Here is a 15,374-nt window from a genome sequence, read left to right on the forward strand (position 1 = left end):
AAGCTATGTGATGTCTCAAGACAGAGTGAGAAGGTGGCCGTCTATAGAACAGGAGGGAGACTTCATCAGAAACAGGACCAGCTGGAACTAACACTATCATGCCCTCTGGCCTCCAGAACTCTGAGAAACAAACTTTCTGTTGTTTAAGCTCCTGAGCCTATGCTATTTTGTGGGCAGGTGAGCAGGTTCATACAGTCCACCAAGCATATTACAAGCCATGAGTCTGGGGCAGAGAAATGGACCTTACTGAATTGCATTCCATGTGTCTGGCAAATGTAGCACATGTTGAGCAGGTGCTGTAGGCTCAAACCTGAACTTGATCATTTACAAGTTAGGTGCTTAGGCTCTGACCAAGCTCTGTTTTTGTTTTTGTTTTTTCTCACTTGTAAAATAGTTGTAAAGCTGTTTTGAGAATCAACTAACATAATTTAGAAAAAATATAATTCCTTTACAATACACTTTATTTTTTTAAAAAAAGGGGAGTGCTTTTCAATAAGAAAGTGTAAGAATAAAACTACAACACTTAAAAACGCACACACACATTTTTTTTCCTGCCTTGAGGCACATTACACAGGTGAAGAAGGAAAGAAAGGAATCACAGCAATGCTAGAAAACGCCTTTAAAGACGCGGCTTTGCTATGGAGCCCCGAGCGCCTCTGTACTCCTGTCCTCTTGCCTCCTTCTACTCAGTGCTGGTTATATGCGCACTCATACTTGGCTTAGAAATGTATTCTTAAATAATATGGCATAAAAATTAAAGATCTGTACATAAAATTATCTACCATAAGTCTATTTAAGGATGCAAGAAAAAGCTGTGTTCAAAAGGGGCGTTTTGTTGTGGAATATTACATTAACTAGGCAAAGATGTGTTCCATTTGTTTATGCTGTGGAATATTACTTTAACTGTGTGAAAGTGTGTTGCATTTGTTTGTGCTGCATGTGTTTAATTATGTAAAGATGTGTTGCATTTGTTTCACCTTGCCTGCCTAAGGTACCTGATTGGGCTAATAAAGAGCTGAATGGTCAATAGCTGGGCAGGAGAGGGATAGGTGGGGCTGGTGAGCAGAGAGAATAAACAGGAGGAGAAAGCTAGGCTCAAGTAGAAAAAGAGGGAAGGAGGAGAGAAGAGAGTGAGGGAGAATAGGAGGGACACACCCAGGACCAGAAGCCAGGCAGTTGTCAGCCAGCCAGACATGAGAAGCAGGAAAGTGATATGTACAGAAAGAAAGGTAAAGAGCCCTGAGGCAAAACGTAGATGAAGAGAAACAGGTTAAGTTATAAGAGCTAGCAAGGAATGAGCCTAAGCTAAGGCTGAGCATTCACAACTAATAAGAAATCTCCACGTCATGATTTGGGAGCTGGTTGGTAGCCCAAAAGCAAAAGCCTACTACAGCATTTAGTTAAAGAAAGAGATGTATAAAGCAATGGATCACATAATTGCTAAGGCTTATGCCTGCAAGACTATGTCACGACTGGGAAAAATTCTCATGATATTGTTAGATACAAAAGATAACAAAATTACACATAATAGAGAATAATTTTAAGAGTCTTCCCATCCAGTAAGCCTTATTCCTTACCCACCAATTTATAGTATGACATCAAATAGGCTATCTTTGAGTAGTGAGATTATAGCTCAATTAATTTTATCTTCATTCTCTTCATATTGTCATGCATGATTATGACAGTTTTATTTTTGTTTTTATTTCAAATTACGATTTAAAATTTTAAATTCAGAAGCGAAAGTGAAATTTCTCCCAGAGCCGCTAGAGGTTAACACTACTACGATTCTGGTGAGTCTGCCTTTCCGACCTTCTCTCATGTCTGCCACCTTCATAATGCAGAGTATTAAGGTGCAATTGGACACGGAATGCCTCCACCACACTTGCATTTTCAAGGTTTATCTTACAGGTTTCTTGTCAACCGGCTAGTGAAGGTGTGAACTTGGAAATCTTTTTATTATAGTCCCTAACAGTGTTACAAATGGACTGAAATGTGTGTGCATGGGAGAGTTACTCTACAGTTTGCTCAACTGTCTTCCCTCTATGGCCTTGTGTCCTTAGGGATTCAGTTACTTCTCAGAAAGACACCTTCTCTCCTGCCCCAGAAACTGCAAGTCCAAGTTTCAAGACAGACTCCTTAAGAGATTTTCCCAACAATTAAGGGAAGGAGAGGTGATGTTTTTAAATGAGTACTAGTCCTTGACTGCAAGCAGAAATGGAATTATCAATACATACAGCTATGATGTATCTTTCAGAAAACAGCTGGGTTATAGTGAATGTATATGAAGCAATATGAACAAAGGAACTGAAAGGTTCTTTTGTGTGTGCCTCAAAGAAAGAGATCATTGGAAGGACATAATAAAACAATTCACAGTAAGTCCTGAGAATGTTTATGGCCTTTCTGAATTTCAGGGTGGAATTGCCAGTGTGGGGGCCAGTTCCAGTTTGACACTCTTATTCCTATAAATGAGAATATACCATCTAGCAACTGTCTATATCTTTTGCAAAACCATTCATTTCCTGTCTGTTTCCTAGTAACTGTAACAATCACAAGCTTTAAAAATAGCTTGCCCTATATATTATAGCAGACAGTGCCCAATCTGTGTTTTGGGCCTGGTGCCCTTACCGACAAGACTTCAACACACTGCATTTTAATTTCTTCAAGAGAATTAGATCTTAAAAATGAATTATGCTGCCCTAATTAATGTCTAAATGCTGAGCATGAATGTATCCCTAATGTTTAATGCTAAGCAAACAAAGCCATAGAAAACAGACTGTCTACAGGAAGCAGACTCATCTTTAGGGCTGGACAGTAACTATTCCTGTTGGGCAAGTTGGCTTAACACCTGCTCTGACAGTCTGGCATGGGGCTGCCACTGCCACTGTGCTCAAGCTAGTCTCATGCAACTTATGAATCTGCCTGACGTCCAGAGGTCTCAACTAAATGGCATTTCCTATCCCATCTGTCTAGGCTCAAAACCTTGCTGTAGGCTTGGAATTCTACCCTTTCAATACCATTGCTACGATCCCCTCATCTCACATTTCATAGTCATTCCCATATTTCAGGTCCTGCATCATCTTCCTCCTGGACCCATGCTTACCCTCCCATTTTTTTTTTGTTCCCTAGCCTGTGCCTGCTAGAGAATCATTCAGGCAAAATTTCCAAGAACAGGATGCATGCAGTGTTTCCTTGCTCTGTGTCTGACTATCACACCAGCTGTCTCACCTGATACTTCCCCACATTCCACACCTAGAACTCCCTAGAGACCTGAATTGTTTGCTTGTCATTCAAAATTAACACATACACCTTTACTTCTACAGTTTTCCTTTACATGCCCTTTCCCTCAAACTGAACCACTGCTCTGATTTAGATGAACCTGATTACCTAGAGCTTGCTTTTGAACACTTCTTCCTTTCACTGAAGATATTCCATCCTAGTTTCCAGACATGTGGATTCTACTCTACTCTGTAGCTCCAGCTTTGATAGTTACCCCAATTTTCCTGATCAAGTACAAAAATCAAATCCCCCTGACTCTTTCTTTTCTTCTTCTTCCTTTTTTTTTTTTTTTTTTGAGACAGGGTTTCTCTGTGTAGTTTTGGTGCCTGTCCTAGATCTTGCTCTGTAGACCAGGCTGGCCTTGAACTCACAGAGATCTGCCTGGCTCTGCCTCCCTGCCTTTTTCTAGGTTCACTTTGACTTACATCTCATTATGTGACATGTTATCAATTTATTCAGCAGCTGGCATGTTGTTTTAGTTCCATATAATATTCTTTTTGTTAGACCACAGTCTAGCAGGCTGTTAGGCAAGTTCATGTCTGATTCATGTTTTTATTACCTAAAGAGGCTTTTAAAACATGGGAAAACTATTTGTTGACTATTTAAAATCTACCCTAAACTACATAGATTATCTTACTTAATTCTCAAAACAGTCTCCGAAAACAAGTATCCTTGTTTTATACAGAGGAAAGTAAAAGTCACCTTGCCCAAATTCACATAGCTCAGTAAAAAGCAGTTTAACACACCCCAAGACCTATATTCTTTTATGACACTGTTTCCTATTAATATGATCATACAACATATAGCACTTGGTACTGAGTCTGTACCATTTATATTAGAAGTCAGAAACAATTCATCGCATGAAAGAAGCAGTCATCTTCCATTTCCTAACAGCCAATTTTATACAATACACAAAATACAAAGTAAATTCTTTAAGCATGCCCAAGCTGAACCAAAAAGGATGTTTACTTAGTCAAAAAGATATCCTATCGCTTTGTATTTACAATTTGCTGTGCAGAAGAGAGGCAACAATAACGAAGTCTAATTCAGCACAACAGGTGACTTTTTGTTTTTAAAATCATAATTTGTTAAGTCAACCAACCTACCTACCCACCCATCCACTCATGCACCCAAACACTTACGAGGAATCTTAAACTTGGGAAAGAAGAGGAACTGGTTAGGAAAAAGTAGAGGGCTTATGTATCCTGAGAGTTGTAATTTAATTGATGAGAGCTGATCTTTGAACATTTTAATAAGGTTCTTCACCAAAGCAACATGCAGTGAAAGCACACTACAATATTGTACACCACACTGAAGTCTGCAGCCACTGCACGCATCTCAAGCACACCAGCCATATGTACCTTAGGAGTATCCACACACTCTTCCTCCATAAAGGCAGCTTCTGCTTGACAGCTGGATGTTGGAAATGAAAAGGCCTCCACATTGGCTGCCTGTGGGAGGAGGGTAGATCGCATCAGTCTCACGTTCGGTGAGTGCAAGGTCACTGGGAGCCCCACAGTTTGTGCCTGAAAATGTGTCAAGAACAGACAGTGTGGGAACATTATTACTTACTCTAGACACATCAACACCGCTCTTAGAACTAAGTAAGTCTTCCTGAGGCAATTCAAAGATAAAGTGTTATTTACTGGAACTCCAGAAAAGACTTGATTGTGTGTGTATGTATGTGTGCATGCACATGCATGGTAAGCACTGAATTTAAGTCTCTGACACTCTGAAATAAATTGTACAGATTTGTTTCCTGTCTTATAATGAGAGATATACCTTTCACACACGCAACAAGATAGCCTTTGTAAGGAATCAAAGAATGATCTTTGTCTTGATTCAATAAAATTCTATTTTTTTCTTTCTTTAAATATACTAACTGAAAGATAAAAAAAGAAATCGCCTAGCCTATAGAAACTCAACAATGAACCAAGGCCAGATATACACAAGCCCCACAGCTAGCTATAAAGAAGGTACATGAAGTAATTGTCTTTTCCTACTTCTCCTCCCTGTGAGAAGAGGAAGGAGAGAGAAACAGTTACTCAGTGTGACAGGAAGGTCCCCTTCCTTTGAGGATGCAATCTGAATACAGCCTGCTGGAGCAACAGGAGAAATGCTTATTGCTAGAGTCCTCTTCCTGAAACCAGCCTGCTACACAGAGCTCTGGGTCCATTTCTGTTCTTCTCTCCTGTCAACTTGGGCCTACTGTTTCTACCTCTTACATGCTGGGGTTATAGGCATGTGCCACCGCCACCCTTAGCTTCAGTCCATTCTTCTGTCTCCTTTGTTAAGTGCTTTAAGTAAACAAGGATCACACTCTTCTTAAAAAAAAAAAAATCATTTAAGAGTCTCTCCTTTTGACAACTGGCAATGACTGATTTTACTGCTGAAGGTCCTGGATGGTCCTTCTATCCACCGCCCTTAAGAACTGGCAGAATAATTTCTTAGATATATCTTGAACATAATAGACACTGTGAAACATCCAAGGGGACAATCATCATACCAGATTCTAACAGGAGAGGAACAGCCTCTTTTTTTCCCTGTACAGTTACAAGGGATATAGGATGGTGACTTCTAAATTCAGACAAACAAAAGCACAAGACTGTTCTATTTCTTTTCCAAGGTTTGGGCTTGACTGGTGGTTCTATCATTTCCTATTGTACAATGACTTTAATCAGGCAATCTAGCTTTCTCTGAATCTTTTCTAACCCTGTGAAGATGGGGTAACACCTCAGCTTAGCAACATTAATTTCTCTGTCCCTTCCAGTCTTAAAATGACCCCGGCGGACAAAGCAACCAGACAGGAAGATGGATGAAGTTCTTTCTGGTCTCAGAGTCTCTTTGCTTTCAGCTGGAATTTTAAGCTGAATTTTTTTGTTGTTTGTTTCTGTTTCTGAGACAGGGTCCCTCCATGTAGCCCTGGAACTTGCTAAGTAGACCAGGCCCCCCTGGAACTCACAGAGATCCGGTAGCTTCTGTCTCCCGAGCACTAGGATTAAAGATGTATATCACTATGTTCAGCTAAATTGATAATTTTTAAGAAGGAAGGCTATGTTCTTACTATACATTTAAAAAATTTGAGTATACTTAAAACATACCTTATATAGGCTATATTCTGATACTAATATCATCAGATACAAAACAAAGAGAAAACAACAGCATACCATTAGTAGTGAGTGGATGGGAAACTGCAAACAACGCTACACATCATCTGAGCATGATAAAGGAGCCGCTATTCTACCAACATCCTTCTTGGGCTTATCTCTTGGGTACTTGGGGTGCTCTATCTTGGTCCTGTCTCCCTAGAATTCTGACTCTTTATGGTAGGCTGAGCTGTGTCAGATTAAGCATACATTTTCCTTGACAACTTTTTCTTTTGGAGACAAAGTCTTATTCTGGAGTTCCAGCTGGCACTGACCCCTGAATCCTCTTGCCTCAGGCTCCACAGTGCTAAGATTACAGGCACCCACCATCACACCTGGTCTCCTCTCCACAGTGCTAAGATTACAGGCACACATCATCACACCTGGTCTCCTCTCCACAGTGCTAAGATTACAGGCACACATCATCATCACACCTGATCTCTTCTCCACAGTGCTAAGATTACAGGCACACATCATCACACCTGGTCTCTTCTCCACAGTGCTAAGATTACAGGCACACATCATCACACCTGGTCTCCTCTCCACAGTGCTAAGATTACAGGCACCCACCATCACACCTGGTCTCCTCAACCACTGTTACATCTGAGAGACTACGGAAACGGACCAAGAACTTGGACAGAGGAATAACATTTTGATGTGACAATCCTAGGAAATACAATCGTGTTTTACAAGTCTGTGTGAGGTGACTGTTGAAGTCTTTCAGAAGCTGAGATGTGATGTGGTTGAGGATTTGACAAGGACATACAAAACCCTGGGTCAATCCCCAGCACTGGTCAAAAATACCCTTTTGGAATAAGTATGGATATCAACACACAAAGGTATTCTCAAATTATAAAGGTGATGAGATAATGTTACTATGGTACAGGCACATACTACATGGCTGGCTGGTATTCTCATAAGAAAAGGAAGAGGCACAGCAGGAGGCAGCCACCTACTAGCCCAGAAGAGAGATTGTGCTAGAAACTCACCTGAGGGCACCCAGATCTCATGCTTTAAGCCTCCAGAACCATGAGAATGTAAATGCTGATCTGGCAATTTGCTATGGCAGTCCAAACAAATTAAGATAAAGCTTTGTCCTATGATTGTGGAACAACCTCTAATCAGCAATTCAAGAGCATAGATGACTGTTTCATTCTCTTCTTCTTAAAGCTGATACAAACTTGAAGTAGAAAGATTGTTAAAAACTAGAATTTAGGGTTTATGAGAAAAAGGTAAGAGTTTTCTTTTTTCTCTTAGATAGTTGCCTGAAGCCGGTCAGTTGCAAAGTTTTTGGCATGATATGCAGTGAATGAAAAGAACTCGCCACCCACATACAGTGAGCAGCTCACTGGTGTCTACAAATAATAATAATGGGCACTCCATCACTAGATAACGACTGCTTTATGAGCAAGGGCTGGCTCCTTGGTACTTCAGTGGCTGCGACACTGCCTAGCAGATGAGAACTGTACTTTGCTGAATGCAACTGTTTCCACAGCTTGACTAATTTATTTTGGCAGCAATCTTATTAAGCAGGCACTATTTCCCCTTTATATTTATAGACATAGGATCTCAGAAATGCTGACCAGAGCAAAATCACTCATCTCTATATGGAACTCCAGGTCTACATGATTCTATAGTTTGTATGACCTCTGTATTATTAGATCATGCTGCTTCCTGGTTTGGTTTTGTTTATTGCTATGCCAGGGAACAAATGATCTACTCTCTCTTTAAATGAAAATTGAAAGCATTAAAACAAGGAAGTTCTATTAAAACTTTAAGCATATTTACATCCAAATAAACAGAGAAATCAGTTTTTTTTTTTTTTTAAAAAAACAAGGCACACTAGAACAGAGGGCAGGGAGCATTTCTTCAGCTGTGGGGCCTCCTTTTTAGGGTCCAGAAGGTACTTTCAAGAAGTTAGTATGTGAGCTGGGAAGCCGTCTGTTAGAATTAGACACATTTGAAGTCAGTATGCACAGTTTGATGCTGACTTGGGCCAATGCACCCAGTGAAAAGAACCTGTGTTGTGCTTGGCAGTAAACAAGGTTAACAAACAAAAGAAGCCACGTGCATTATACATCTGCACCCCAAGCCGAATTAAACACAATCTGAGGTATCTGAGGGATTTGCTTACTGTGCAGAAAGGAAAGGGTCTTGTCCAACAACACACACTGGTGCTTAGAAACAACTGCTGATCTAACCCTTCCCCACTCTCCCTTGTGGAGTATTTAAGAGGAGTAAAGAAACTTAGCTGGCAAAGTGTTCCTGCACTAGGGCATCCTGCTTCCTGTCATTTGTCGGTCAAATGACAAATGACTTGTATGGAAGGGCTCACTACAGCTCACTATTATCAACACAGCTTAGGAGTTCTTCTTCCCTTGCCTCGTGTTCAAAAGCAGTGCCATTCCATTCTGAAGGTTCTCAAGTGCTCAGGAATCCTCTGATCCAAATGTCTGAGCTATACTGGTATAGGATCCCCTCACATTTGTATTGAGACATTATTTTATTTGTAAGATAGTTCAGAAAAATATATAATTCACCCATTAGAAAGAAATCAAGAATTTTCATTCATTTTTTTCATGTTCTGTAGAAGCCAATGCAAAATCTTATATTCCTGTACATTTATAATTCTGTTGAACATGGAGCACTACTTACAGACGTGGCAGGCATCTTTAGGGAAGAAACCACTCCTTTCCCAGCCTCTACACACGAGTCCTAGACCTCTCAGACCACATCACTCCCTAGCACCAAGCAATGTCTTCACTGTACCCTCAGGCCTTCGAGGAGAATGTTGCCTCTAACTGTTGTGGAACAGATACTCGGCATTTCTATGTGCCAGGTACCGTTTACAGGCTTCAGAGATAGCAACTCATTTGTCACAGCACTTAGTATCATTCCCATTTTAGAAGAGGTAAAGTGAGGCACAGAATCTGGAAATTGCTCCACTGTCCCATTTTTAACCACTAAGTGGAGCTGCACTTCCAATCAGTGCTAAGCTCATATAGGTCCACCTTTCTTAGCCCTTCCTCCCTTCCTCCCAGCACCACATTAAGTTTTCAGCATTCTGCATCTCAATTAGTGTAAGAATCTCGTAAGTATTCTTCAAAAATTTCTGCTACTCCTAGGTTGAGCATGGTGGCATATGCCTTTAATCCCAGTACTTGGGAAGTACAGGCAAATGGATGTCTGTGAGTTCAAGACCAGCCTGGTCTATATAACAAGTTCCAGGCCAGCTAGTGAGATCCTGTCTCAAAATAAACAACATACCCCCTCCCCACCAGCTCTTCCCTACCAAGCCATCCTTTCCAATGCTCCCATACTAACTGGCTTATGGTCTTCATAAGATCATGTAGAGAGCCATGCACGGCCGCGCCTCAAAGATGGCGCCAGCGTCCGGCTTCCGCCTTCCCGATGGCAGGTGTTCTCTGGGATAAACAACTCCTTATTTGGCTTGGGCATGGAATCTGGCTTGCTTGCGTATGTCTCACCCTATCAGCATCGTCCACGTGGCACTACGGGGTTGGTTGCCCAGTGGCTATAAAGGGCGTGGGCTGGCTTTCCCCGAAGTCAGAAGATGGCTTTCCCCGGGGTCAGAAGATTGTTCAAGGTTCCTGAATAAACTGCTTGGAGAAGAGCCTGGTGTTGTGTCTTCCTTGCTGGTCGAGGCGGACGCGACAAGATCATTATTGCTTCCTCAATTATAAGTCATTCTTGGAATTTAGAGCTCTTCACAATACGGCTTCCACTTATACTCCAAATTTTTATTTCCTTAGACTTCAGTCCAAATGGACTGAACTAATAGGAACAAGGCCTACAATGGCCCATGTGAACACCTTTGTTCATCTTGTGTGCGTCTCCTTCCTAGTCAGAGTGTCTTCAGTATTTTATGTCCTATCATAGTCTCACACCTCTATCTGTTCTGAAGGATGGTTCTGGTTGTATCTTATTTTGCTTCTACAATACAGCTCTAAGAACCATGATGGTGTTCTATGCATTCAAACTCCTAGAATGCATGCACATGGTCAATCTGTAATAAAATTCTGTTAAATGAACTGAAAGTACAGGCTAGTTATATTAATTTGCAAGATTAGCAAATGATTAAATGACAAATTATCTCTTAAAAAAAAAAAGAACTGAAAATAAAGTTAATCCTTAAAAGCAAGAGGGTGCTAAGAGTTTTGAGAATCTGGTGAATGGCAGTGGTTGAAACATTCTAGAAAAACACTGTAGAAGATGAGGTCTTAGCCTTTTGTACCAAATGATGAAAAATGTGTCCGACATAAAAAGGTACATGCACAGACGAGACCAGTGGCTCTGCGGGCCGTTACCTTGGCAACAGTTTGTTCCGCAATGGTGCTAGGCCGGCGCTGGCGGCCATCAAGTCTCTGCTCCACAGGAAAACTGCTCCTATGTGATTTCAGACGTTCCACCAACAAGAAATAAATGGCAGCAAAGTGATTATAGCTCTTGTTTTGCAAAGACTGAAAGAGAAAACAGGTGTTGAAGGCAAAGAACTATAAAAACCAACTAAGGAATCTATACTTTTTTAAAAGGAAGGGTAAGGTATGTACCCTGAAAATAACATCACAAAACCTCTGTCTCTGTGCCCTGTCTTCTGAGAAGTGAAGAACAGCCTCTGCCACATGTCCCTGCTGCCAGGATGTTCAGTTCAAGGACACAGGACCAAGTGAGCCCTCCAGATGAATTTCCACAATAATTTTGGCTTGAGATTTTAGATCTGTATTTTCATTTACTTAATTTTAGATACTAAAGTACTTTAAAAAAAATACAGTAGCAAAGCATACTTCACAACAAACCCTTTCTGGAATTCAGACAGGAAGGCATACAATTCAGGTCTCTAGTATCACTCTATCAATAGTGACATCTTTAAACAACTGTCTGATCCTATTTCTTGGTTTTGGGATCCATTTATCTTTCTGCATTAGGAGAAAATACCATGAATGCTTCATGTAGACATTGCCAGTGCTGTGACATCTCACAGCACTAAGTGTAAGGCTGGTCAGCACCTGTGCCCCAAAGTTCTAACTCTGTAGCTTCAGGCAAAGTTCAAATCACTGACAACTCTGAAGAGAATGAGCAAAGCCTTTGCAGAGCTTTCTGGTGATTATTTTGGGCTGGAGAATGACATCTAGATGCTAGATGGAGAGACACTGTGTCTGTGTTCTTAGGTAATATTTTCCTCTTGTTTTTGCAGTCCCACCCTTTGGAAACCTTGAAAACAAACTTGCTTCCCAAATTTCTCACATCACTAGCCTGCCAGCTTTCCTGGGATGCCAATGCAACAGAGGAACTACCTCTCTTTTGGTTTCTAATCCCACCTGACAATCCACATGGGTGCTGTATGGGGTAACACGGATCCAGGACACCATCAGGGCAAAGAAAAACCCACGGGCCAGAGGGACCTCACAGAGGCTGCCATCCAGGATCTATTCCACGGATAAGCATGGGAAAACATCACTGAGTGCACAATGCACAAAGTGAGACAACAAGCTTGGTTTTGCTCATGGCTACAACAGGAGACAAGAAACAGTCTCCACGAAGGCACTGCTCTGCTTTGCTGGGGCTATTGTGCAGGTACTGCGTATGTTCTACAGGCATGCTAACCATTAGACAGAAAAACAAACAAACAAACAAAAACCAAAAACAGCCAAGAGTAAATTTCCAAAGCTTTCTTTGTTCTATAACCATTAATATTTCCAAATCATAAACTCACTTGCTTCGGCCTGTTTCTTGTCTCTGGTTCTCCTACACCCCACTGGCTTTCTTTAATCTGATGCTTTCCTATTGGCTCTTGGCTCAGCCCTTAGTCTTTATTCCATAGATGTACGTTTACAGTCCCTATAAACTAGTTTCATACCAACATGAAATTTCATGTTTCACTTTTGAAGAAACATTGTATTCTTTGGAGATAGGGTCTCACTATGTAACTCTGACTGTCTTTAAACCCACAGAGATCTGCCTGCCTTAGAGTGTTGGGATAAAAGGTGCACAACACGATGCCCAGCCTCCTCCATCTTGTATTTTTAAGCTTCAGTCTTGGCCTTTTCTGCATCCTCTGAAAATTCTGTTCTTGGACTTTTTGGCAGAGAGGGTGAAGGAAGGAGTTTAGAGATTGAATAACAGCAACTGTAAACAGAGCCTGATGTAATCATCAGGAAACCCTGAGCAGTACACCCAGGCATTGGAATGTGCTGAAAGACTAGGGTGACAGATGCAGAAGAACCTAAAATACCTCTAGACACATCTCCATCACTTTACCTCAATTGTTTTCTGCTGATCAATTCCAAGGCTGTGCATCAATCGCAGAACCTGCTCATTAAATTCTCCGATGGACGGCTCATTTTCTTGTTCTTGTGGATAGAGAATAGGTCTTTGCACAGGAACTTCTATGAGCATCCACTTGTGCTCCTTGATTTGAGCTATGCTTAGCCGTTTGGAAGGATCTAGGACCAACATCCTTCTAATAAGGTGTTCACACTCTGTGGAAAGCACAACGTTAAAAAGTCACATAGATCACCTTCAGGTATACTTGCACGGCCCATGTGACTTTGCACAACAATGTTAATCTATGTAGTCTTCACTGGAAAGCAGGGCCAATGAGCAAATGAATACATGAGGGGTAGACTGGTTAAGTTCAGATGTTGAGCAAACAAACCCAGGTGAGTATACGTCTGTCTGTGTGCAAATAGAGCCTTTCTAGTGTAGTGCATTTTATCTAGTCACACTTAGATTTCCACCAATGAAAAACAATCCTAAGCTTCATTCTCAGAACAAGTATTATGAACTGATCCTCGGTCGCATAGAGGTTATGTTCAGTAAAGGCAGCTGGGAGAGCGCCATGCTTTCTCCAGGGAGCTGCTGCTTTTCTCATCGGTGGGTGCTGCCGAGGACTATGTGTGAAGCTCTGCTTCCGTTACACTACATACAGTGCAGCTGCAGCTCTGCTTGACAGCAAGCTCTTCACCACCCTTCTCCAACTCAGCCTCCTGCCACTCCCGTCCATCAGGCCCTGTGCTAAGTGCTTTGTGCAGAGTAATTTCATCATCCTTACAACACCTCCAGGGTAGGAACTATTATTGCTAACTCCACTTTACAGATGAGCGAGAACTGCACAGCCAGTGAGTTGTGAACTCACGATTCCAACCAGGCAGTCTGTCTCCAGAGCCTAGGTGATCTTGCCTTCCCAAGTGCATTAATTACGTCTACTGTTTGCAGGAGTAAGAGATAAGGATGAAAACTAAAGACACAAATAAGGAGTAAATCAAACTGTTGTCTGTATGACGACCCAAAATAAGACAGGTAGGGATTGTGGCATTTCAATTAAATTTATCCAAGTCCCATCAGTTGACTTGGAATTGAAAAACTTTTAATTTTGCATATCTATTTCATACATAGAGTAAAATAGTTGTAAGCCTGTATCTATGGAGTCTAAAATAAACCAGACATTTATAGACTCAAGCTGAATGGGAAGACTTGCTGCTCTTAATCTGGGTAGCTTCTGTTCTCAGTTATAAGGAGGAAGGCTGGAACTTGTCTGGTCTACATGGAGGGTGCTGCAGAGCCCCATGGTTTTTAAAATGACTCAGTCATTTTCTCTGGCACCCAAACTCTCAGAAGGGATACTTTGGCTAGGACTTCATACAGCACAAACTCTGTAATGCACAACTAATATGAAGAACAGCTTGTTACCTTCTGACATGAAATATGGAATCCGGAATCTTCCTTCCAAAACCCTCTGCCTCAAAATAGGGAGAGTTGGTCCATCAAAAGGCAGAGCTCCACAGACAAGGACATAAAGAACAACTCCCATGCTCTAGGGAAGAGAACGATGCAGTCACTTTCAGAGAGAACTTCAAACACTGATTTCCCAAACGCTGCCACAGCTCTTAAAATCACATGGACTCCTGTCCAGAACTCCCATCTCACCTCCTGTGGTGAGAGTAAGCATAATAAATACCAAATGATCTGAATTTTATCATTTTGCTCACCACTTTACTTCAAATCATTGCTGCTAGGATGATAACACTTGTCTTTAGAAATTCTTTCCTAGGGAATCCATTTCCAGATGCTCTGACTAATTACAGTCCATTGGATGGGGAGAATATGAAATCTTATTCATATATTGAGTACCAGGAACTTCTACGATAGGTCTGAGTACCAGTCATCATGATAGATACATTTAACATATCAAAGCAAAGCAATACCCATATGTCCAGCTGTGGTCCTTCATAGTGCTGCCCTTCAAAGACTTCTGGGGCCGCATAAGGGGGACTGCCACACCATGTTGCCAGCAGTTCACCAGTTTTAAAGAAATTTCCAAAACCGAAATCTATTGGGATAGAAATCAATGTTACTTTCCTTTCTGCTCCCAAACTACACTGCATTTCTCAGTAAACAATTTTATAATGTGGGACTACTATGATCTAATATATAAAGGTGAGGGCAACATCTATCTTGTAGTATTTCCCTAGTAATTATCACAATGATAAACTAATAATAAATAATGAACATTGCTGAATAAATGCATATGTAAATTGAGTTCTCCACTCAAACAGAACATGTGAGAGATAGGAAGATGACTTTAAACTATGGTTTTTGTTGTTGTTTAGACACAAGATCTCACTGTGTGGCCTGGGCTGGCTTTGAACTCACTCATCATTTTTCTGCCTTGCTCTCCCAAATGTTGGGCTTATCTATAGATGTGAGCCACCAAACCCAGTTCTTAAACCATGACTTTTTTCTTTTTTGGCTGAAAGTTCTATTTGTGTGGACAACCACAATCAAAATACAAAATTTGATTATTGTAGAATGTAAGTTACTTGGTTACTTGATGATTACTAATGGACTTTTAATTCTGTATCGTCTATAAGAGCTGAACGAGTAAAACCCAACTAAGTAGCAACATATACCAGCTTTTGAGGCAACTGGGAA

General features: G+C 41.1%; 1 protein-coding gene across 4 annotated transcripts in view; it reads right to left on the bottom strand.

Annotated features, from left to right (window-relative positions):
- The window catches only part of Sik2 (salt inducible kinase 2), a 108,412-nt gene that overhangs the window by 9,543 nt on the left and 83,495 nt on the right, over nt 1-15,374 (bottom strand). For 2 of the 4 annotated variants that reach the window (XM_052760249.1, XM_052760255.1), the window contains exons 5-9: nt 14,648-14,772; nt 14,133-14,256; nt 12,702-12,922; nt 10,751-10,903; nt 4,638-4,727 (exon numbers count right to left, since the gene is read on the bottom strand). In XM_052760249.1, the coding sequence (XP_052616209.1) occupies nt 4,638-4,727; nt 10,751-10,903; nt 12,702-12,922; nt 14,133-14,256; nt 14,648-14,772 (713 nt within the window). Of the gene's footprint in view, nt 1-4,637; nt 4,803-10,750; nt 10,904-12,701; nt 12,923-14,132; nt 14,257-14,647; nt 14,773-15,374 lie in introns of all 4 variants that reach the window. The other 2 variants (XM_052760238.1, XM_052760243.1) reach the window with 1 other exon arrangement.

This window comes from Peromyscus californicus, unplaced genomic scaffold (genome assembly GCF_007827085.1).
Source record: "Peromyscus californicus insignis strain IS unplaced genomic scaffold, ASM782708v3 Scaffold_11__1_contigs__length_118956290, whole genome shotgun sequence".
NCBI classification, from domain to species: domain Eukaryota; kingdom Metazoa; phylum Chordata; class Mammalia; order Rodentia; family Cricetidae; genus Peromyscus; species Peromyscus californicus.